Genomic DNA, 26,359 nt, shown 5'->3' with positions numbered 1-26,359 from the left:
CACCCATACAAAATGTATCATATTTTATACACCTACAACATATGGTATGTATATTTAAAAAAATAGGTCCTCTAGATGACCCATAAACTCCAACCATTTGTCACTCTGAAACTGTTGTTTTCTAAGATGCCCATCAAATTCATTCTCAATTCCAATATAAAATATGTACATATATATATATATTTATATATATGTATATATAACCTCTGTTGACATTTGAGTTGGTCCTTGAAACTGTGCAGTAACACAGGTCACTGCCCCTGAACCTCAAAAATCTTATCAAGTCTGTCCTTTCTGTGAAATAGTAGAGGTAAAGAAGAAGAAGGAACAGGAAATACATTCCAAGCGAATGATGTAACTCCATTTAGCATAGTCTTTCCTTTGAAATGTGTAGGACGGCAGCACATTAAAGATCAGCATACAGAAAAAATAAGTAAATGCACAACACTGCTTTGGTACAAATTAATATCTTCACTGTCCTGCATCAGAAGAAAAAAAATCTCCTGACGGCAGCTGGAAGACGCATGTACGCATTTGTATGTCTGCGTGTGTACTGTAACAAAGATATGCTGCAGCGGACACCTGAAGTCTTCATAACTGATATCTAAATCTCCCTCTGTGTTTATTTAAACTGTGCACATTTAAAAGTGAGCTGCGCTCTCGCTTCGGCAGGAGGGAAAGGGCGGCAGCAGGGGACAGTAAGCAATAGGTACACTGCCCGAGAAAGCAAGAAGGCCCTGATTCCCACAATGCATCCTGCTCAGCATAGAATCCACAGCTCAGTCTTCTTCCAGCTCTTCCTCATCCTCTTCTCTTAACTCCACGATGTCGTCCATGCGGCCCCCGGCCCTGACCTCGTTCATGGGGGCAGAGTCCTCCCCGTCAATGGTCATGTCTTCATCCGAGTCTTTCTTTTTCTTCTGTGTGGGCAGAAAGTCATTTTACACCAACGCACTGGGTTTCATTGATTAAAAACAAGCAGAACCTATTTATGTTTAAAGCATTCATAAGCCATCCTTACATAATTTGTCATATCAAACTGAATGTGACATTTTATGATAGAATGGTTTACAAAGGTTTTACAATGAAATATGTGATGCAGAGTTTGTCAAAGGTAACACTTTGCAATAAGGTCTCATTTGTTAACATTAGTTAATGCATTAACTAACATGAGCTAACAATAAGCAATATATTGTATACAGCATTTATTAACCTTTGTTAATGCTACTTAATAAAAATGTTCATGTTCGTTCACAGTGCATTAACTAATGTTAACTTTTGATCTTAAAAATGTATTAGTAAATGTTGAGATTAACATTAGCTAAGATTAATAAATGCTGTAGAAGTATCTTTCATTGTTATTTCATGTAATTAGCTAAAAAAAACTTATTGTGAAGTGTTACAATTTAATTTACAAAACAAGAATGGAGCATTTTGTGCCACTATATGGGGTATGTTGGGAAATAGAGATGAGAAACCACACAGGATTTTTTAAAATAGGAGTTTTCTTTCATGAGATAATAAAAATGTAAAGAGTAATGTACAATACTGTTCAAAACTATGGGGTCGGAAAGATCTGTTTACTCTCTTTACTTGCCAAGGCTAGTTTATATGATACAGTAAAAACATTAATATTGTGAAAAATAACTGTTTTCCATTTAAATTTATTTGAAAATGTAATTTATTTCTATGATGGCAAAGCTGGATTTGAAGCACATGATCCTTCAGAAATTATTCTAATATGCTTATTTTCTGCTCAAGAAATGTTTCTTATAATCAATATTGAAAACAGCTGCTTGATATTTTTGAAGAAACTGATATATTTTTCAGGATTATTTGCTGAATAAAAGTAATAAAATAAACAATAAAAATAACAGAATTTACTTAAACCTGAAAACTTTTGCAACATGTTAAATGACAAACTGATATTTATGGGGGAACATCCTTGTTCTTAAACCTACCTTCATGATATAGTTGACCCTTGTCTTATACATCAGTGTGGTTTTATTGTGTTTACTTGTTCAGCCAAAAGTTCTTGAATTTTGAAATGAGCATACAAAATCAGTGCTAGAGAAAACACATTTATGTAACTGGACTTTATTTATTGAAATAACTACCCTCAGTCTCCTGTGTGTGTGTGCTTATAATCCACAATACAGTATTGGAATGAACATGTCTGGAGATTCATGGCCATTGTGTTATCGCAGAACTGAATATTTATTGCTCTTTTACTGTATTAACTATTCAAATAGAAAGCAACTTTAATCATCAGAAAAACCTACAGGCTTCAGTGTTATTGTACCTGTTTTCGGTAGACATAGCATGCTGCGATTGCAACCATAGTAGACTCCCCAAGGAAACCAGCCAGCAGAGATCCAACACCAAGTGTGGCCCCATGTACCCTGCACAATTTGAGCATAAAAAGCTTTCTAACAAAGTCTAATACATTTTAATATACAATTTACAAGTCTGATGCACTAAAGTACAACAATTAGTAATATGTATGTTTCAGGTTTCTACTTGGTACTGGTGTAGAATCAAGCACAACACACTTACCCCATGTAAGGCAGCACTATGAGACTGGTGATGAGGACAATGATGCGGAGGACAGAGCTGGGTGCCAGGACAAAGGTTTTCTTCAGGGTCATGAGCCAACCAGTCAGGTGAGCACGAATCGTCACTGATGATAAAAAACAAAAGAGAATTCAGTTCATGCAAATTCGGTCTCAAGCAATCATGTGAACATGTTTTACACGCCAGTGATTGCTTGGCTATCAGTATTGTTATATCATAAAAGTCAAGTGCAATAAAATTCGAAGGTACTTTGAGCTCTCATTGTGATTCTTTCTCTCTCAGTTTCTGTAAGCCTGGAGCATTGTAACTGAAGCATGACCTTTGCCTTTTCAAATGGACATTTTTTTAAAGAGCAACTGGTCCCCCTAAGACCATCTGTCCATTTGATGATGCACTGCACATCAGACCCTAGATCAACCATTTTTGTTTTGTCATGAGAAGGCCCCTGGAGAATTTGCAGCTACAAGACTTTACAGAAAGTTCTGCAGATTTAAACAGAATTTGAACATGGGTCATTCACAAAGTTCAATATACACTACTGTTCAAATGTTGGGGTCAGTACCATTTTTCCAAGAAATTAATACTTTTATTCAGCAAGCATGCATTAATTTGATCAAAAGTGACAAAGGCATTTAGGCCTGGTTTCACAGACAGGGCTTAGATTAAACCAGGATTAGGCCTTAGTACAATTAGGGCATTTAAGTAGCTTTTATAAACGTGCCTTAGAAAGAAACATCACTGGTGTGCATCTTGAGACACAACAATGGCACTGACATACTTTAAGATATTTCAGTACAAGTTGCTTTCAGTTAAAACAGCGCAAACATGCATTTTAGTCTGGGAATAGCTTACGCCTTGTCTGTGAAACCAAGGATTAGAATGTTATAGAAGATTTTTATTTCAGAGAAATGCTGTTCTTTTGAACTCTCAATTTATCAGATACGGTATATCCTGAAAAAATCCCTTTAGATCGTAAATCGCTTTGGATAAAAGTGTCTGCTAAATGATTCAATGAAAATGTAAAATGTATCATGGTTTCTCAATTGTGTCAAATGTTTTTGTCTTTATGGAAATTTACTAAAAGTGTAATACCTGGAATGGGAAAGAAGGAGAAAATCCGTAATGGGGCGATACACAGCTCAGCAAAGGCTTGATCTACTCCTATAATATCCACCAGGATCCTCTCAGAAATGTGTGGCGCCCAGAACACCACAAAACAGAGCTGCACAGAGAAAGACAGACTACCTGAATGGGACTATATAGAAAATCTCACACATAACATAACATAACATAACATAACATAACATAACATAACATAACATAACATAACATAGGACAAAGTCAATAAATAAAATAAAAATAAAAATAAAATATAATATTCACTCACAAACCATCAATCAAACATCTATAGTAAAATATAAAGCAGTCGACAAGGGCAAAAAAAAAAAAAATTATTCCTGGTTATTTCTGTGAAATGGCACCCTGATGGTACTGTTATCTAGCGGAATGTAATATAGTAGTAGGCATGTTAATTTTAGAGTCAGCACACATCTGGAAGCTGGTATATTATACTTACCCTGTTGACACAGCTATCAAAACACTATCATTTACACTCATAAGTGTTTATATCTATCTGGGTGGAGAAGAGCCTTTGAAATGTGGGTAACAGCACTGGAATTAGAAGCGTATGCACAGATACAGTGCTATGCATAAGTTTAGACACCCATGCTAAAGTTGACTAAAAAGAGGAATAAAAAATCATCTTTTGGAAATTGAACTTAATGCCTTAATTAAAAAAATTAGGAAAAATCCAACCTTTAAGGACACCAATTTTCTTTGTGAATGAATAATGTATCATAAATAAATAAATGTTCTTCCTTAAAATACAGGGTGCATAAGTTTGGACACCCCTATGTTAAATTCCCATAGAGGCAGGCAGATTTTTATTTTTAAAGACCAGTTACTTCATGGATCCAGGATACTATGCATCCTGATAAAGTTCCCTCGGCCTTTGGAATTAAAATAGCCCCACATCATCACATAGCCTTCACCATACCTAGAGATTGGCATGGTTTTATTTCAGTTAGCCTAATAGCTGGTTTGATTTGCATTGAGAGATGATCTTATGGAAAGTACTCCATGCCAATCTCTAGGTATGGTGAAGGCTATGTGATGATGTGGGGCTATTTTAATTCCAAAGGCCGAGGGAACTTTATCAGGATGCATAGTATCCTGGATCCATGAAGTAACTGGCCTTTAAAAATAAAAATCTGCCTGGCTCTATGGGAATTTAACATAGGGGTGTCCAAACTTATGCACCCTGTATTTTAAGGAAGAACATTTATTTATTTACGATACATTATTCATTCACAAAGAAAATTGGTGTCCTTAAAGGTTGGATTTTTCCAAAATGTTTTAATTAAGGCATTAAGTTCAATTTCCAAAAGATGATTTTTTATTCCTCTTTTTAGTCAACTTTAGCATGGGTGTCTAAACTTATGCATAGCACTGTATGTATGGCCAGACATGTTGGCACAAGGAGCTGAGAGCAGATCTCAACACTTGCTACAACTCCTTAAAATCAACAACACAAGCCAATCATCAATGATATTTAATTAACAATAAAGTCCAAAGGGGAAATTTCTAAGCAAAATGTTGATATAAAATCTAGATGCCTTTGAGTTAAAATGTAAAGAAACCATAGTATTCATCCATAGTGGTGCATTCATGCAACATTAAAGTGAAGAAGCCATGTGGACAAAACAATATAGCGCTTACATAAGAGATTAAACAGAAGCCTTGCTGTACTAATGACAGACTCATACTCATTCAATTATGATTCTCCCTCCACATCACTGACAGAGAAGTGAAATTATGGAATAAAAATGATCACTGTAGTGAAATACTAAGCAGGCTTTTATCTAGGCCAGGGAGGGAAGATATGACCCGGTTACAGAAGCAGACAGCATCAATTAATCATTTAGCTTGACTCTAAAAGTACTCACAATAACAAAACACACTATCCCTAATGCACTCCTTACGGCTTTACAACTATGTGTTTAGTAGATGAATAAGAAGCCTTTGGATTTTTGTCTATTGCATTTTAAATTCAGGGGACAAATGGAAGAATAAAATATATATATAAAATATATATAAAATATATTTTTTACTGATTACGCTATGTGGGTTTATATATTATACATGTAAAAAAAAGGCAGCAAAGTAAAAAAAAAAAAAACACCAACTAAGTGCGCTGTAGCCAGATTTAACTACTGATTTAACTACATGACCCTATTTAGGGTGACCAGACGTCCCGTTTTCAGCTCTATTTTTAGTGTCCTGGCTTAGGAAAAAATCTTGTTTTGTCCCGTATTACTTCTTTCCTAAATGGTCTTTGCTAGGTGATCATAAACGGGTGTAGTAGTCTTCTGTCAAACGAGAATGGCTAATCAAATGTACTCATCATAGTATATTTTGGAGAACACGATTACCATCCAATCACAGTTCGTTATCGAGTAAACTTGCAGTAAGTGAAGGCGGGATATTAGAGATCGCGGAGGAGATCAAGTCAGATGTGAAGATGTCAAAGAAGTGCGTGTTTACATTTAATGAGGATCTTCAAAAAGAGTTTAACAAGTTATTATGCGCAGTAAGTTGTGAAAAAAAATTGGGCTGAATGACACACACCAGATGCGCTCTTTCAGACAGAGCTCTTTCAAACTCTGCCTGAATTCAGTTCTCTTTGTGCCTGAATGGTCAGATACAGACACAGTTGTCAAAATGCCCATCATGTGGAGTATCTCACTTAAATACAGTCAGTTACAGCTTAAGTGAAGTGAACTAACTCTATCTACCATGTTTAATTTTCGTGCTTTCCATATATGGGCTGTTTTGATTGACAGAAAGAAAGCTCCTCCTGATTGGCTAAACAAAAAATATGACTGCAGCCCACGGTCACAATAAACTCCCACAGCACCTTTAAAGTCCCTGAACTTCAGCAAACTGCAGTTACCAAAATATGAAACAAGCGTTATTAAAGCCAGACGGAGAACGAAGATTGAGAAAGTGGATAAACTTACTGTTATAGAAAGAGCCAAACAAACAAAAGTGAAGCGCTTGATGTCGGATTTTGTCACAACTGCACTGCTGCTGGCCAACTTGTTGCTCGGGTTATTCTAGAAAATGAGAAGAGAACAAAGACAAACAGCAGACGTGAGGAAAGCAGTTCATTTCTTCTTTATAATGTACAATGTTTTGAGCATTTATAATGTACACTATCATTCAAAAGTTTGGGGTCAGTAAGATTTTTGTTTTAGAGAAATTAATACTTTTATTCAGCAAGGATGCATTTAATTGATCAAAAGTCACAGTAAAGATATTTATTATATGAAAAAATGTATCACTGTTTCCACAAAAATATTAAGCAGCACATCTGTTTTCTACAGTGACACATTGCTGCCACATACATATTATTTTTTTCCCTCAATTATGTCGTAATAACGAGATCTTATGTCGTTAAAACGACATCTTTTCTCGTAATAAGGAGATCTTATATTGTTAAAACGACATCTTTTCTCGCAATAACGAGATCTTATGTCGTTAAAACGGCCTCTTTTTCTCGTAATAACGAGATCTTATGTCATTAAAACGACATATTTTCTAGGCCTTATAAGGACATGTGTAGTCATGTACAAAAAATGCCTTTATCCACATAAAATTGATAGCCAATCATGTCTTTATCAGACTTCTACGTTCAAAAAGCTTAGCAGCAGCCCCCAATCAGGAAAAATTAATTTTTTAATTTACATTTTTTTATATATATATTTTATATAGGCCTATACGTTTTTTTAATATAATATATCATATATAAGATTTATTTTTGTTAATAGGCTAAATCTTCATTACCTAGAGATATAATTAAACAAAAAGTAGTCAAAACACATCTAACAGAACATAGCCTAAGTTGTTTATTTTTTACAACATTGTGTTCTTATTTTGTTTAATGTCAATTAAATGTCAATCTTCATCTTTATAACAGAATATACAATACAATACAAAAATCTTCAAGATACAGCCTACAATCTTCACATATATAATGGATTGTCACCTTATAAACAGTCCTTTGTGTGGTGGAATAAGCAATATAGAATGTTTAGTATCTTAATTTAAACTTTATTTTATTATTTTATTAGTTCATTAACTATGCTAATTCAACTAATTTAATGTAAAGAGCTGGATACTAATTACTAATTAAATAATGTAAAATATTAAATGTATATTGATTAGAGTTGCCATATGATTTTTCTAGACTAGTAGTCATTCATTTAAGCAATTATGACTAATCGTACGTTTATATTCAATCCTGGGTGCATGTATAGGCTATAGCCTATATTACGCGCTCAAGCGCATACATAATAACTTGGCGCAAAGCACCGGCAAAAGTAGGCTAATGATAATAAATGTGTCTGAAAAAAATAACGAAGCATTTTAATTGTTTATTAATAAACTAGTCTTTTCTAAATCAGTGTAGGCTGCCTGCAAACATATCTCCATACATCTCCGCTGTAATAGCCTAGATGTGCCTTTCATACGGACAGGATTACATAATCAGATGGTAGGCTACCGTACGTATTTGCTTTCAATTGGATTTTTTTCGTTGGTAGACATTTTTTTATAAGCTTTATATAGATAGCTATATGTCTCATGTCTGTGAGACTTGTCTATACACTGTTTTTCAGTAAATTTTTGAGACGCGCTCCAATTCACAGAGATCATGAAAGCGCGCCCTGTTCGTTTTATTTTATTTTACAAAAGCACAACGTTTTCTTGTTGTTGTGAGTTTACACAAATAAAAGTAGTTGCGACTGATGTATTATTCTTTTCTGTATGACCAGAAATGATGGAGTATTTTAAGTTGTTTCCACTGTTGATAGGAAAATGCGAGTGATGGCACCGGCGCCTCCACGTCATGCAGTGCGCGCTCCACACTCCGCACAAACACTTGGATATGCGCTTACTGTAATAATAGCAAACATTTATGTAGGTAAACGTTAGAGCGAACGGCCATGCCAGACGGATAAGTCCTCTTCATGTTTAACAAATCAAATTATGTTGCATTTTCTTGCGCCAGTTTGAAAAGGGCGGCTGAAACACTTAGCCTATACAGATAAACGCCCAACGCTGGTGTTTTTCTTTAAATAAATTCGTTTAGGCTTTAAAATAATATTGTTTGTGGGCTAATTAATGCCACAATAATTTGTTTATTTTATTGGCTACTTATATTTTTCATTTTTGTTTTGCATTGAATACCATTTAAAGGATTTGCTGTGCAGAAAGAGCCACCTTTAATTTCTTTATAATAAAGGGTTTCTATGGAAGGAAAACGCTTAACGTGTAATTAAATGCGTTGCGTTCATATTCTGGGCTCATCTGCTTTTCTGTAGGATAGTATGGTTTATTAATAAGGTGTGTGCAGCATTTGATCTTTATCACTGAAGTATCCTATTAAGCCACATTAAGCTTTTTCTTTATTATAAGGTTTTCTATGGGAGGAAAACGCTTAGCCTAATGTGCAATTAAACGCAATGTTCGTATTCTGGGCTCATCTGCTAATCTGTAGGCTACACATGCTTTATTAATAAGGTGTGTACTGAATTTGATCTTTTAACATGAATGTCCATTGGAGGCTGCTATTTCTTCAGCTTTTTGAACGTAGATGTATGATAAAGACATGATTGGCTATCAATTTTATGTGGATAAAGGCATATTTTGTACATGACTACACATGTCCTTATAAGGCCAAGACAATATGTTGTTTTAATGACATAGCATCTCATTATTACGAGAAAAAGATGACGTTTTAACGACTTAAGATCTCGTTATTACGAGAAAAGATGTCGTTGAAACGACATAAGATCTCGTTGATATGAGAAAATATGTCGTTTTAACGGCATAACATCTCGTTATTACGACATAAGATCTCGTTATTACGAGAAAAATATGTTGTTTTAACGACATAAGATCTCGTTATTATGAGAAAATATGTCGTTTTAACGACATAAGATCTCGCTATTACGAGAAAATATGTAGTTTTAACGACATAAGATCTTGTTATTACGACATAATTGAGTGGAAAAAATAATGTATGTGGCAGCAATGCGTCACCGTAGTTTTCAACATTGATAATACTAAGAAATGTTTCTTTTGAACAAGAGCTGCTGAAAACTCAGCTTTGCCATCACATGATTAAATTACATTAATTACAGTTATTTTGAATTGTACTAATATTTCACAGTATTACTTTTTTTTACTGTATTTTTGATCAAATAAATGTAGCCTTGGTGAGCATAAGTGACCTTACTGAAAAACATTTCTTTTTCAAATCTTAAAGACCTCTATCTTTTAAACAGTAATGTACACTCACCTAAAGGATTATTAGGAACACCATACTAATACTGTGTTTGACCCCCTTTCGCCTTCAGAACTGCCTTAATTCTACGTGGCATTGATTCAACAAGGTGCTGAAAGCATTCTTTAGAAATGTTGGCCCATATTGATAGGATAGCATCTTGCAGTTGATGGAGATTTGTAGGATGCACATCCAGGGCACGAAGCTCCCGTTCCACCACATCCCAAAGATGCTCTATTGGGTTGAGATCTGGTGACTGTGGGGGCCATTTTAGTACAGTGAACTCATTGTCATGTTCAAGAAACCAATTTGAAATGATTCGAGCTTTGTGACATGGTGCATTATCCTGCTGGAAGTAGCCATCAGAGGATGGGTACATGGTGGTCATAAAGGGATGGACATGGTCAGAAACAATGCTCAGGTAGGCCGTGGCATTTAAACGATGCCCAATTGGCACTAAGGGGCCTAAAGTGTGCCAAGAAAACATCCCCCACACCATTATACCACCACCACCAGCCTGCACAGTGGTAACAAGGCATGATGGATCCATGTTCTCATTCTCTTTACGCCAAATTCTGACGAGTGGTTATTTCAGTCAAAGTTGCTCTTCTATCAGCTTGAATCAGTCGGCCCATTCTCCTCTGACCTCTAGCATCAACAAGGCATTTTTGCCCACAGGACTGCCGCATACTGGATGTTTTTCCCTTTTCACACCATTCTTTGTAAACCCTAGAAATGGTTGTGCGTGAAAATCCCAGTAACTGAGCAGATTGTGAAATACTCAGACCGGCCCGTCTGGCACCAACAACCATGCCACGCTCAAAATTGCTTAAATCACCTTTCTTTCCCATTCTGACATTCAGTTTGGAGTTCAGGAGATTGTCTTGACCAGGACCACACCCCTAAATGCATTGAAGCAACTGCCATGTGATTGGTTGATGAGATAATTGCATTAATGAGAAATTGAACAGGTGTTCCTAATAATCCTTTAGGTGAGTGTAGATCATCTTTATCCATTAAAAAATGATCTACGGTTGGCCAGCCTCCTGCAGCCAGAGAACGTCAACCCATTTCCTGTGGACTTCCTAATTGTGGATCCTGAGTCCTTTTTCTTTGGGAAAATATCCATAAATAACACCACACCACTGTGCGCCTTTTTAATTACAGTCTTTGGGACTCTAGCTGCAGGTCTGTCTCCATGAACCCACTCTGTTTACCCAAAAAATAATTGCTTTGTCATAAAGTAGAACAAGATAATAGACATACTGCAGTATTAGCATGAAAGGTGGAAGATATAAACTAATTTTGTCATCCCTTGAGACAAAGTTAGACAGTGTGGTATAAATTAAAAAAGTGCACACTGATTCCTTTTACTGATCGTTCAGGAAGAATACTGGGAGGAGATGATGAACTTAAGTATACATGCAGAGGATGATCAGCATTAAGCATTCTGAGTAGTGTATGTTTAAGGATTAAAAAAAATGTTAGTTGAAATAACAACAAACACTTACCTTGTCAAATGCAGGGTAAACAGCTCTGAGTTCAGTGAGCCAGCCATATGGCATGTGACCCACTGGATATGTTGCTGTGAGAACTGCAACAGCCTGGAAAACAACGGAAAGATGATGGTAACATTAAACACCCACAATCTAATCTGTTTATAATGAATGATTCTATAGCCGAGTGACGTAAAATATTTCTGACATCCAGGCACCAAACAACTAAAGCGACATTGAAACTTGTTTTGTCATTACCGTAATTGTTTAAACCTAGCTTTAAAAATAAAGCAGGGGAAAAAATTGTAAAGTTGGTCCATAAATGCAGCACTCAGGATGCAAAGACCCAGTTATCCCACTCTATGATGAAATGAGCACTATGAGATTAAATGATTTTTATTATTATGTTATTTTAGTATTTATTTGCTATTACTGTATTTCTGTCATGACAACTCTCTGAGAGATTGGCATGGTAATGGATATGGAAATGTTCATGTATTTGGTCTTGGCGGAATAGATCTGCTACGCTGCTGATGCAGCAGAGCAAGTAGAAAGACTTGCTACTGCCAATACATTCACAGACATTGCTCAGAGCATGTAGGACATGCTGCTGCTGCACATGTAACATACATTAAATAACCCCTGTAGCAGATCTATAAAGGTGGAGCTGGGGAAGGTGGAGGGTTTCTGAAGCGCGCTACAGACTGCAAACAGCAACACTACTGGTATTTGTTTAAATGTTGCACTGCAGCTCAATGGCCGCTGATGCAACAGCAACCAATCAGTTGCACTATGTAGATGCTGCTGCGAATGCTACCAAGTGAGTTAAGGACCTATCAGCCTGTGTTATCTAGAGTTTCATGTCAGAACTAGGTAGTATTAATATTTTGAATTTTTTTTTATTTTAATTTTAGAGTAATTTTATTAGTTTTTAAAAAATATATATATATTTAGCTTTAATTAATTTTTATTTCAGTTTTAGTTTTATTCATTTTAGTACTTAAACTTATTTTAGTACAAGTTTTTCATTTAATATTTATATTTTATTTTAGCTTTCAAATACCGAAAACAATTTGTAATAGTTTTAGTTAACAACAAAATCAAGTCCAACTCTGTTTACATCTGACAGCACTGCTTAAAGTAAAAATAGATTGCAAATTGGTCATTTAGAAGAACTAAAACATTTCCTCCATCCCTTCTCAGCATATTTTCATAGCAAAAAAATATGCAGAGCTGCTGAAGCCTTTCACTATGTATAGCTAAGTTTAAATGTTAGCTACATATTCTCACATATGCTGTATCTAAATGACTGAAAATAACGATTATGACTACAAGTTGATATTTAAATACTGTAAAGGCATCAGTGCTTTTGCCAGACTAACCTCTGTGGCAGCTGTGCTTCCTTTCAGATCCCGTGACACAAACAGGTTGACGATGGGTCTGCTAATCCGCTGCGTAGCCAGGATAAGAGCCAACGGCCACCAAAAGCCTAGCATCTTTTTAATAGTGGCATCACCCTATTACACAGAGTGATTGTCAGTATATAGCACACATTTGAAGGGGCAGAGCAAGGAGAAATTAGTATTGAAAACCAATAAACTGACCAATGTAGCTTTGATACTAAACTGAGAAGGACAATAGCAACACATTTACACAATAAAATGCCAGTTGGGTGAATTGGTGTAAAGAGAGTCAATGGACGTACCCCAACCTCTGGCCCACTGGAATCAGGGATGTTGTCATGAACGGTCCTGTAGTACCCCAAACCAACGATAGTGAAGCGTACCAAAGCTCCCATATACAGAGAGAGGATTGGGATCAACAAGGGCTCCACACACTCCAGGTGACTGTGGAGCAAAATAGCCACAAATACAACCTAGAGAGAGAGAGAGAGAGAGAGAGAGAGAGAGAGAGAGAGAGAGAGAGAGAGAGAGAGAGAGAGAGAGAGAGAGAGAGAGAGAGAGAGAGACCCTGATTATAATGACAGTGGTAAATAATATAGCCATTCTCATGACACATAGACTATTATTAATTCAAACCCAAATACATGATAAATAACAACAACTTAAACCACGGCTATGAAAAGCATTGACATTATATATAACCCATTATATCACATTATCTCACCTTCAATTATCCTTTATACACAACCATATTCACATTCACAAAACATTGAAAATATAAATAACACTTACATATCAATACAGATTGTAAATATGCATCTGAAATCAAAGAATAAAATGCTGATTCAATGAATCTGAAACTTACCTGTGCAACGACATCAGAAATAGAGGCACATCCCACCAGGAGACTGTGCTTGTGCTTCAGAAGGATTCCAGCATGGGTCCAGGCCTGAAACCAGAGACAAGAACTAATATCAACTGACACTAATCCAATCCACTTTTTTTTTCTGATGAGCCTACTGCGTTTTAGATTATAGGAGGCACTTCCAGTTTGGGAATGTTGCACTCAAAAAGACTGAGACAAACCAATTTGAATCATACGGTTGCACTACAAAAAAAACATGTACACTACAAAACATTACACAAAAACATGCGCTACAAATAATCCTTATCCGTCAGTGACTAAATAAGCTGCAAGATTTCTTTCATGTTCTATTTTCAGACGTCAGCTTGATATTTTTAATGTGAAATTGTCAGGGTTTTGTCATTTCTGTCTAGTGTATTTCTTGGTTCTGTGACAGAGCTCTGACACTCCTGTTTTGTCATGTCTCTCTTGTCTGTATGCCTTGTTACATGTGCGCGGCGTGCACTTAACTATATTTTCCTTTTGAAGTGATTCCAATCATATTTTAAGCAATTCAAAACCATCACGGTGAACAGTGTGCATCTGATGTGTCAGCTGAAGGAAATAATCCATTATTTATCAGCTTTAATATATTGGCCCAATTTTTTCATTGGGATGATAACAATAACATTAAAAATGGAAATATATCAGCCGATACCGATATGGTGGCCCAAATATTGTGCATCCCTAATACAGTGCATTTGTTGTCTGTTCTATTCTCCCAATATAATTTACGATATATCCCATGAATTATTCACTGGAATGTACTAAGAATCTCTCGTTTTTCTCCCCAAATCCTCATGTCTCCTTCCAGGTTTGTTTTCACAAGGCCTTTTCACTTCAGGTCTGTTAGTTTTCACTTCTAATCTTCACTTCTTTTACACTTTTAAATTTCTATTTAATGTGTGATGGTTAGAGGGTAAGTAGGATAATGTCATCTCATTGTACCAGTTTTTTAAAATGCTTATTATTGCATCCATAGAGTGAACCTTTAACTGATTGTTTACAGTTTAACAGAAGATACTCCCATAATTTGCACAAAGCATTATGGTGTGTAGGAAAAAGCTGGATACAATTCGTTAATCCAGGCCAAGGACCCTTTAGTAGATAGATAGATGGAGCTGTTACATATTATATTAAATTGTAGGGTGTATTTTACTCATATAGTATGCATTTGCTTGCATACTATATATATTTATGATAACATTGCAAAGCCATTAAAATAAACATTATTATTCATGACTCATGTAGTTTTATATTAAAGTATCCACTACCATTCAAAATTCTTGGGTCTGATTTTTAATGCATTTATCTGATCAAAATATTCAAATTAAGGAGCTTGATGGTTTTCCAGATCTGAATGCCTGGCTGTACCACACGATTAAACACACATACTCTCTGCCCATCTGTGCCAGGCAGACGAGCCAGATCTGACGGTCAGAGCAAGAACTTATTATGACATTACTACCGAATATCTCCAGGGATGGTATGTCACTCACCATGGCGTCAAGTAAAGGAAAAGCAGCCAGATAGAAAAACGCCTTCCGGGTCTTACTCCCCACCGACTCATCCACATGATGCAGTTGGTTAATGATGTAATAGCCAAGATCTGTGTAGGCTAAACAAGGAAAAGTGATAAGATTAATTTGTATATTTATCAATAATGTACACAAACGACATGCAAGGACACAGAAGTTCTAATATTATAATATATTACTCTGGGATAGGCATCCCTGTGACCCTACATAGAATAAGTTGTGAAGAATGGATGGATAATATAATATAATTTTAAAAATAACATGCAAAGACAGAAGTTCTCATGTCTCCCATGTCTTTTCCCTTTTTCTCAGTAATGTGTGCAGTGACGTGATCCACAGATGGATGACAGCTCTACAAAACTCAGTGACTGTGCAAATGGGAATAACTATGTCTGAGACCGCACGCAAGATGATGGAGAGTGACCATGTTATGTTAACAGACTATAAGTTCTTCATTTAAAAGCACATCATTAAGTGCGGCAGACAGGTTTTGGCATAGTGGTTAAAAATTCATGCCCTCCTCCAAGAGGGTGGTGGTTTGTATCCTATATCCCTCGAGGTTACCCTGGTAACATTCTTTCTTTTTTTGCTTTGTGTTTAAATGACTATTTGTGTAAATGCAAATGAATTTGGAGAAGATAAACTGACGTATCCAAGGTGAATATCCTTCATTCTTCTAGTAAAATGACAACTTACACTGTAAATTTAGACTGTTTAAAGACGATTGGACCATTTTTAACCACAACCCACAAACTTAAGTATTTGTAATTTGGTAAATATGGGTGGCAGAACTTATTTCCTGCTGAGTAGGAGTGCAGTATTTTGCCCAATTTGTTTAATGACAATATAATAATAGAGGACGAACGAAGATCCGAAAATAAATGGCAATCTACTACCCCCGTGAGTTTGGATAGTTTGTTTGAGAGAGGCCTCTCCATTCACAGGGAGTACACTGGACAGGCATGTAGTAACCTGGCAAAAAAGCCTTTCCGTCAACACAGCGCATGAACCGTGTTTGGAATATAATGTTCCTTTGTGCAATGACTTTTCCAGAGAATAGTTACATCTGCCTTCTATGAGTAGAGTCTGCATGATTAAGACCATTTGAGGTCCTTCTGCAGTCATAACACCGCTCACTAAGTCTACCATCATGACATATTTGTTTAGAAAAGTGCAAAACAAAACGGTGTGCCCTGTACATTTAGTACAAACTCATGCAAGAGGTGGAGTGAGGAAATGATAGACTGGCAGACTGACCAATAAGAGAATGGAAAATGATAGCCACGGTTCCTGCAGCGACCATACAGAGGACCGCCTTGGTTCTGTCCCGTTTGCTGTTGACAAACACCAGCCCAACGTTCTTGAAATCACTCATAGGGCCAGTGAAGAACTTCATGAGGGAGTAGGCCAGACCATAGCTGGCCAGCATTTCCACAGCATCCTCTTTGACTGCTGCTATTCCCCTGTTTAAAGCCTGTTTAGGAAGAGAGAGAAATTATACAAATTTATCAGAAACACATTTTTTCCCAGCATTATAGAAAAAACAGGCTAGTAGAGTGATTAAAAGAATCCAGATTTAGTCGCATTATCGATTTTCTAAAGTGAAGGGATGAATTGAAATGGTGATAAACTATCACTCCTCATGGGATTCTTCAACACAAAGAGGGTTTTATACCCAAGATATACAGCACTACCCCTGAATCAACTGACTAAATGCCTTTCATGCCATGTCCCCCAGAAAAGGATCTAAATGTGAGGACTGGTATTTGCTACGCTGGATAAGTTTGTGTTACACAGGACCGCTGGCTTCTCTCTCTCTCTTTTAAGCTGAATATGTGTAAAAAAAAACAAAAAAAACTTTAGTGTGACAATGCACCATGTGCTGCTAAATATCACAGTATAAAAGTCTGTACACTGTCCATCAAGGAACATTTCTAAGCAGAAAAAAGGAAGAATTTATTCATGGGCTTTTATTGAGATAAACACCTGAAAAGTGTGATCAGAATCCACAGTCAATGTAGTCTCAAACCTCTCAAAGAAAGTGGAGATGGAGTAACTCTAAAGTGCCTCAATGATAACCGACTTTATTGTGACAATAAAGCTGTAAAATATATCCAGAATATATCCCCGTCACATGAGAAGGTGATTTGTAAATGTGTCAGATGTTAAACTTGTTGGTAAATGCTGAGGTGTACATAAGTTCTACTTGCTCTTCAAGTTGTATTACTGCACAATTAAATAACTTTTGCTGTCCCGTCCTCGACTCTAACCTGGTGGCACCATTCTGTAATATTTACTGTTTAAGGAGAACATTGCTTATGTACAATAAGAGATAAAGTCAAAAGGACACATGAATGTACGCTTTTTTTCCTCCTTATCTGCTGCCTTCTTCTGACTCTTTATCTGCCACTTCATCTCCAACGTCTTACAACAATGTGCAGAGAGATAATGGATGTCTGTTAATGTGGGCAGACGGGCTCTTAGAGTTCCTGCTCACATTTCTTCTTTTTGCTATAAGTGATTCTGAAAAATTTATTTTGTATCTAACAAAAACTAAAGTCAATATTTCATTCCAGTTTTCCCAAAGTCAAATGAATTCTTCAGCGTAGTGACTTGCATCCATCAAATTCATTCTAATTTCAAAATGTTCTTATTTTTATGATCTTTACTTACCAAAAAAATACTTTGTCATCATGACAACTGAGGGATTGCATCAACACTCAACATTTCTTCATCAACTGTCAATTGCAACATCTGGATCAACCGATATGGCCAATATGTTTCTAATAACTGATATTTAAAGCCAGTTTATAGATTTATCTCTGCTTTTTAATACAATAACTTTTCATTATACGACAACGCTAAAACATTATAAATATAATAAAAACATTTAATAATTATTATTATGTAATTGTTAAGCTACTGAATTGAATAACATTTATTTATAACATTTTATAACATTTGAATAACATTTATCTCCAGTGTGAAATGTGTAGCTTAATAATTACATAATTATTACATTTTATTTAATTTCCATTTATTTTCCAGTGAAAAGTGTAAAAATCCAAACAATTATGAAATAATGCTATTCGATTATTTTAAAACCCAATATCAAAACACCAATTATCGGCCTGTCTATAATTCCATCAAACATTCAATAAAAAAAGTGATTGTGCACAAATATTTGAGTTTAACATCACCTTAAACATTTTAAATAGCGTGAACAATTTTTTTTTAATCTTTGTAACTCATGATAATGAGAAAGACTTTCCAATGTGTAGAAATGATTTAGTATAACCTCGGGAAGAAACATAAGAGCATCAAAATGAGATGTGAATTACATGAATAAAATATTTGATCAGCCAAGGGTCCCATTTAAACATACAGAGACTGCGATAAAATAAATAAATACTGTAAGCCGCAGTACGTTTGTTAATGGTTGACAAAAACAAGGCCAGTTCACGCAGAGGTGAAAACAAAAATCAGCCCATCCAAAAGTGCACATTCATCTGTGACAGATTGCTTTTGCATTGTTCGGTGTGACACACGTTATTGGATGCGCTGTATGGCCAGCTGTTGACGAACACAGCTGATCGGCTCATGTTGTTTGTGATGATGCCCTGTTAACGAAGGGCCGCTGTTTGCCCGTTTCCTTACGAAATAAAAGCACATAACCTACGTTAACATACTAAAACGTTACATGCGCGAGCCAGATAAACAGACCTCTTGAGGAATGCCATTGCTGCAGTGCTCAGCTCCAAGGATACACAACCAATCTTACGTCACGAAGTGCTGTTTTTAACGGACAATTCATTCACACTTGCCTGTTCGCCGAGGTCGATGGCTATGTTGGTAATGGCCAGCGGCACCAGGAATCGGATGAGAGGCAAGTAGTGCGTGAGCGCTGGGAATTTCACCATGTTCGCCGGGAAGATAGCGGCAGCACTGCCAACATCAGCTGCTCGGTTCTGGAAGGATGAGAGGCCGGTCACCGCCTGTCGCGTTCTGAGTGTTTTCTAGCAGAAATCCACCGAGATCAGGTCCGTCCCTGCCCTCCTACACAACAACAGCATCATAAACAATGTTCTGGTGCATGGGAAAATAGGAGGGTCACCAGAAATTTCTGCTGACGGCTTCTCCATTGTTCACCCATCAGTGGAGAGGAAAAAGATGCATATAATCGGCCGCGGCGATTAAGTGCGGCACAAGCCATATACATGGAGTCGCTCGGCCAGCCGCTATTCTGCTGTAGATGGCCACTCTGTTTACTGTACTTAAATCATCATCCTTCCTTAACAACACGTGGGAGACGGTCGCTGCATGAAGGCCACTCCTCTTCTAAACGTCACCTGCTGCGTGCAGGGACACATACACTGCTGAACAACACACACGGATGTCCAAAATTGAGTTCATTCTCAGATAACGGCTTAATACCAGAGAGGTCTGGGCACTGCACAACAAGGGGATGAAATGGCCGTCCTCGTCTTTATATCTTACCTGGCTGGGCATGCTACACGTTAATTTGACCTGAAATGTTAGCGCAATAAATAAATATCGAACTGAGACGAAGACATTTTAAAAACAAAAATTTAGTGACGCTTAAGAATCTCAGTGAAACACGAACATCTTATTTGTCGGCCAGCAGGTGGGGCTGCGGAGCAGGCAAGTCTTGTGAGAAGCACTGCTGTCGGTCAAACTGGCAATTAAAGGGACCGTTCACCCACAAATCACAGTTATGCATACATATCATATCTTTATGACCGTCCGTGACCGACATCTCCTTTTGTGCTCCATGTGTTTACTCCTACTCCTGTAGAGAGAGAAATGATCACATCTGCGCAGCCCAAAATAGAATTTTGTTATCTAAATGCAACTAGCAAAAATATAATTTTCGTTCAAATTAACGAATAGCTCAATAATTTCTCAACCATGGGGGCTGGGGCCCACTAAGGGCCTTAGCAAACCTCCAAGGGGGCTAAAGGACGACTTAAAAATATTTAAACTAATAAATTATTATTAATATAGACCAGTCCTGTCCCTGTATACCTGCCAGCAGTTCAGATCCAAATACATGTCTGTAAATATCAAGTGCTCCCAAGTATAGGTCTCTGCAGGACAGTAATAGCAGTTACCAGATCAGTGGGCGAGGCCATAAACTGAGGGGCATTTTCAGTGCTCCTGAAGATTTTAATTAACATATTACATTTGCAGGGAGGTAGATCTCCAGGAACAGGATTGGAAACCCCTGATATAGACCATATTAGGCTACTTCTGCATTGCATTGGTTCCCATTCATTACAGGACTTATTTTTTCAAGCGCAGATTGACTTGGCCAGTCAGAAACATACTGTATGAAGGTGCTTGCAAAACATGCTCCGAAATATTTAATAGATTTTCTAATGATCATTTTTTGACACAATAAAATGTAAACCATACAAGATCAAGAGATGCTGCGTTTAGCCATTATGCTCACAAAATCTGAAACCATTGACAAATTAAAATCAGAAAAGATTCCTGCATTCACAAATGTCTAAATCACCTCTTGGCATTTCTTTACTCTTTCATCATGACATTTCATTAAAAAGATTCAGTGAACAATTAATTTGAGATGGAGGCAGCCTGTTGTAATGCTGCATGCATGCTTCATCAGATGCTTGTAAATTATTGAGCTGTGGCCATTTCTCCTTTCCTGCCCACGCTGTGAGTACATTGCTCTTCAAAGTAATAAATGGTCAGACCGCTACGATGACGTCATCTGAAGAAGGCAGTACAAGAAGATATAGAAACCAGTGGAAGAACACAGAGATCTTAAAACGAATGGGACACTAAACTAGCTTAAAGCAAAAGAACAAGTCTATATGTATGGTTACATTTTTATTGTAATTAAGCAAAGAAATAATTAACCTTTTTTAATTCATTTAAAAAATAATCTCCCATCCCAGCTGGATGTGCAGCTATGTCTCATATAACCACTGCAAATATTTATTTAGAAATGCATCCTTTTATCCAAAATTACATTGGTAGCAGAATAAGGATAACAAATCTTTAAATTTATCAAAATTAAAACAAGAAAGGAAAAATTATCCCAAAACATAGATGCAAGAATTGCAATGTGGAAAGCACAAAGGATTGTACAGTAACTCCTGAGTTCTGTAGATTGTGTGTGATTGCCGTATACTCTTTAAAGACGTGTAGTTATGTTTGATTGTCCATCTGAGGGTTGATTCCACTTTGGCCTACCGCGTTCATCAAATTTGGAAGACTTTTTGGGTACGAGTGCATTGTAGTGTCTGTCATCTTCTGTAAGCAAGCATAGAAGAGGCCAGTCTTCCCTGTGGTCATTTGGGTAGTATGTGATAAACTCTTCTGTGTCACACTTATACAGCCGAACGACCCGGATCGTCTGTTGAAGGGAATGACCCAGGAGGCACATCTCCACCTAAACAACATTACATCAGAAAAATACGATCACTTCAACCATTTAAACAATGGCATGAATTAAAGGTAGGGTAGGCAATATTAAAACATCTACATATATCTTCTGTGAAAGTCTCAGGACCAAAAAATGTTCATCCAATTGCATAAGCTGTCCTTCCTGCCTGTCAACATCTGCATTTCCATACCACAGCACACCCTGCTCGCGCAGACATCACACATCATCAGTGCGTTTCATGCTATGCAGAGCTGTAGACAGCCTTTTACAGTTCCTCCTGTTTATATGTTTCTATGTCAACACTATCAATGGCAAAATTAATCTGCAGCAGTCAGGTGGTACAAGTAAGAGCACTATAAGTTGTTTACGTTCACTATTATTGTAATGTTATGTGCTTGGAGACATGATCTCATGCTTTCAAAGCTAGCTTGCTACTGCCTCTCTGTAATTGACATCCCTACCTTTAAATGACAGTAGTATAATAACAGTCTCTAGTAGTTATTCATTTATGACTGGTCCAGAATTAAATAAAGTGAAAAGTTATTTTGTAAACAATTTTTTGCTCACCTGTTCCAGCCCACCACTGAATCCTACATGTCTGAGATGGTTGGTGAGGAAGGTCTTGGGGCCTTTGGACGAGTCACGAGCAAAGAGGAGCCAGCAGAACTCTGGTACGTCAGAGCCCTTCTCCATATCTGAGTGCAACTGAATGGCAGTCCTCAGCATCAAGAACTTCAGCGCTTCCAGAAGCTCATACTCCTCATCATGACCTCTGAACACCTGCTGGCACATGCGCTCCCTCTCTTCAAGAGTTTTACACTCAACAGCCTCTTGCCACTAAAGACAACGCAATAAAATATTATTAGATTACATTTATCGTGTTACTAATTATTTAAATTTCAAATGCTGTTCTTTTGAAATTTACAGGTGCTGGTCATAAAATTAGAATATCATCAAAAAGTTTATTTATTTCAAGAATTCAACTTAACAGGTGAAACTAATATATTATATAGACTCATTACATGCAAAGTGAGATATTTCAAGCCTTTATTTGTTATAATTTTGATGATTATGGCTTACAGCTTATGAAACCCACGAAATCAAAATCCCAGAAAACTTGAATATTACATGAAATCACACAGTAATTACACAGTAATCCCATGGTCATTGAACCAGGTTTTGGTTATTTTGGCAGTGTGGACAGGTGCAAATCCTGCTGGAAAATGAAGTCAGCATCTCCATAAAGCTTGTCTGCTGAAGGAAGCATGAAGTGCTCTGGAAATGTCCTGGTAGACGGCTGCGTTGAGTGGACAGCACAGTGGACCAACACCAGCCGATGACATGGCTCCCCAAACCAACACAGACTGTGGAAACTTCACACTGGACTTCAATTATCTTGGATTGTGTGCCTCCCCATTCTTCCTCCAGACTCTGGGACCTTGGTTTCCAAATGAGATGCAAAATTTGCTCTCATCAGAAAAGAGGACTTTGGTCCACTGTGCTTTATTAAATCCAGAGTCAACGCAGCCGTCTACCAGGACATTTCCAGAGCACTTCATGCTTCCTTCATTTTCCAGCAGGATTTGCACCTGCCCACACTGCCAAAATAACCAAAACCTGGTTCAATGACCATGGTATTACTGTGTAATTTCTGTGTGATTTCATGTAATCTAATTTTCTGGGGTTTTGATTTTGTGGGTTTCATAAGCTATAAGCCATAATCATCAAAATTATAACAAATAAAGGCTTGAAATATCTCACTTTGCATGTAATGAGTCTTTACAATATATTAGTTTCACCTGTTAAGTTGAATTCTTGAAATAAATCAACTTTTTGATGATATTCAAATTTTATGACCAGCACCTGTATATATTTATCAAAGGATCCTGAAAAAACATGTATTGCGGTTTCCACAAAATATTAAGCATTAATAACAATAAGAAATGTTTCTTAAGCACCAAAATCAGCATATTAGAATGATTTCTGAAGGATCATGTGACACTGAAGACTGGAGTAATGATGCTGAAAAAACAGCTTTGCCATCACAGGAATATAAATATATGTTTTTTTTAAAATATATTAAAATAGAAAACAGGTACATTTAAGTGTAATAGTATTTTACAATATTACTATTTGTTTCTGCATTTTTGATCAAATAAAAAATACAGCATTTGTGAGCATAAGAGACTTAAATATTCATACATAAGCAATGAAGAAAAATAACAAAAGTAACCTTTTTCTTCAGTAATTCCAGACATTGTTCAAGATGCTGTACTGTGCTCGTCTTGCTTTCAAATGGAAACTGCCACTCCTTAATAAAATCCTTATCAGAATGCATTTCTTTTGGCCACTATAACAAGACATTCATAATGCACCAAATTAATTTAACACATAATAACATTCTATATTAATATGCAGCGTTGTGCAAGTCCTGAATTAGTAGGGATGTAATAAGGATGCCTAATGTCTAAACACAATAAGGCTAAATTACCTTAATGACGTCAGAGTCCTGTAACCAGGCAGGAACCTGTTTGGATTGGCTGAGCACCTGGAAGAGTGTCGCCCTCAGGGCACAATAGTTATCACCTCTTACTATGCATAGATTGAATTCACTGGCTATTGCTTCATAACCCTGAAAAAGATGCGGATGAGAGCAGGCTACTTTAATAAACACAGAAATGTGTGAGAGAAGAAGACTCACCTTTCGGATAAGCTGACTTTTAGTGGTATTGCCTTTCCATTCTCTCTCGCTGTAGGTTTGAAGATCCTCGGCAGCTGACACACTGCTCTGGGCCTCACCAACAGCCACTGATGGGAGAATAAAGACACCTCTAGCTCAGACAAAAACAACCTCACAGACATATCTCCAACATTTTAATACAGATTGAATATTCAAAACTGGCCACTACCTGACTTTGACTGGTGCTTCTCCAGCAGTTCTTGTTCTATTTCCTCTTCTCCTCTGTACAGGTCCAGCTCACTAAGAAACAATAAGACTCTTGACAAACTAACTTTTGTCACTTCCTAAATCTAATAAACGGCGCATGATATTTGTCACGTAACCATATATTTTATGGTTATACATCTCTCCTGCATGTGATTGAGTGATGCGGAGAAAAGCGATTAAACACTGTTCTTGCGTGTCAAGTTACATTTTCTACATAGCAAGTAAAAATAATTTTATGTCAAAGCAAACTTAACCTGGTCTAAAAATCTATATTATACATATTAGTGAATTTTCATTGTATAAAACCATGTAAATTATTTGACCAAAGATTAGTTATTAATTATTAAAATAAGCATTTTACCAAAACTTGAAATCCAAATGTAAAATTTGAAATGTAAATTAAATGTAAATGTATTCCCAAATGATTTGTCTTTCTCATTGACATGACAAAGCTAGTTTAACCTCAATTTCACATGACAGTAGACATCCAGAATTATCTTTAGGAGTATTCATTGTATCTTCTGTAATTTATCTTTGATTTGAGGAGTACTTTACACAGCCATACTGCACTGAATCAGCTGAATTGCCAGGAAGAATTACCCTTTTTCAGCTTCAGCAGACCTTGACGTCTTCATCAGATGTTGCTGGGATGAATTACTGTCACTATGAGTAGGTGTGGCCTCCTCCTGAGCACGTTTTTGCATACTGTGGGTAGATTCAGAGCTTCTCTCAGGTCCAGGAGAATAAGCATCCTTTCCAGCAGCCCGGCCCTTCACTTCTGCTTTCTGACCTTGAGTGCTCAGTGTTGATCTAAGAGAGGAGGACCAGCTATGTCCAACATGAAATAACATATGCTTAGATATAACATGTTTACAATCGACAAATATTATAATAACTTTAAACTTGCAATAAAAATAAATCAGGGCTATGGCATACCAATGAATCTTTTTGGATTTTTTACTCTGACTCTTTTGGCCAGAATCAAACTTTGTTTTTTTGTTCATGGTTTTGACTTGGTCAGTTTGGCGATTCTGCACATCCTTCGTACCTGAATCATAATGCCACATGTGCAGGGAGGTCCAACCTGCATGTCTGCATGGTGGGCTGATGCATATGGGAAATACAAATAAATACTTAATATCAAACGTGAGGCTTGAAGGTGACTACCTTACTTTTGCGCACTTCTACACATCACAATGCAAACAAACATACACACTTCCGCATTCAATTAGATTCCACAATATAATCAGTGACATTACCATTCCGAATAGCAAAGAATAATTATTATTGCAACGATTTACTAACCACACTCAGACAAAACTGCCAAAAAAGGGCTTGTATTTAACTTACCTGCCTTTACTGTCCTCCCGAACGGGGACTATTAAAGAGTCTACAAATACTTCCGGTGAAAGGGGGATTAAGGGAAATGTAGTTTTCCGGAAATTCCGGCGCGCAGCCGCTTTGTGTTGGCTTGTTTGTTTATTAAGTTTTTGTGCCTGCTTTACGGCATAATGTGGCATGTTTGGTCTTGTTAGTGTTCGGTCACCATAGCTCAATAAAATATGACCGTTTTATCGGCATTTAGTGGAAAATATCTCAGAATGGTGTTTTTCTGGTAACACTGTTTAAACATTTGCTGTAATATTTATTTATTTA

The 26,359-nt window shown here is 36.8% G+C and overlaps 2 protein-coding genes across 3 annotated transcripts; both read right to left on the bottom strand.

Annotated features, from left to right (window-relative positions):
* Positions 1 to 662: 662 nt before the first annotated feature.
* On the bottom strand, positions 663 to 19,611 carry ankhb (ANKH inorganic pyrophosphate transport regulator b). Its single transcript, XM_079876181.1, has 12 exons — positions 19,148 to 19,611; positions 16,581 to 16,797; positions 15,285 to 15,403; positions 13,747 to 13,830; positions 13,184 to 13,354; positions 12,861 to 12,995; positions 11,494 to 11,586; positions 6,654 to 6,749; positions 3,667 to 3,796; positions 2,557 to 2,680; positions 2,303 to 2,402; positions 663 to 920 (listed from the first exon to the last, which is right to left on the bottom strand). The coding sequence occupies exons 1-12, from the start codon at positions 19,241 to 19,243 to the stop codon at positions 780 to 782; spliced, it is 1,506 nt and encodes a 501-aa protein (XP_079732307.1). The 5' UTR covers positions 19,244 to 19,611; the 3' UTR covers positions 663 to 779.
* An 883-nt stretch (positions 19,612 to 20,494) lies between these two features.
* Positions 20,495 to 26,238, bottom strand: otulinb (OTU deubiquitinase with linear linkage specificity b). 2 transcript variants are annotated; one of them, XM_079875701.1, is made up of 9 exons: positions 26,054 to 26,238; positions 25,640 to 25,807; positions 25,304 to 25,531; positions 24,666 to 24,736; positions 24,458 to 24,564; positions 24,248 to 24,388; positions 23,990 to 24,106; positions 22,324 to 22,593; positions 20,495 to 21,762 (listed from the first exon to the last, which is right to left on the bottom strand). In XM_079875701.1, exons 1-9 carry the CDS (start codon positions 26,221 to 26,223, stop codon positions 21,505 to 21,507), a joined length of 1,530 nt encoding a protein of 509 aa, XP_079731827.1. In that variant the 5' UTR covers positions 26,224 to 26,238; the 3' UTR covers positions 20,495 to 21,504. The 2 variants fall into 2 exon arrangements, with proteins under 2 accessions (XP_079731827.1, XP_079731828.1); XM_079875702.1 differs by having other exon boundaries at positions 26,009 to 26,055.
* Between the last annotated feature and the right edge of the window lie 121 nt (positions 26,239 to 26,359).

This window comes from Squalius cephalus, assembly GCF_949319135.1.
Source record: "Squalius cephalus genome assembly, chromosome: 7".
In the NCBI taxonomy this organism is placed as follows: Eukaryota; Metazoa; Chordata; class Actinopteri; order Cypriniformes; family Leuciscidae; genus Squalius; species Squalius cephalus.
The sequence above is the reverse complement of the archived record's forward strand: the minus strand, read 5'-3'. Positions and strand labels throughout refer to the sequence as shown.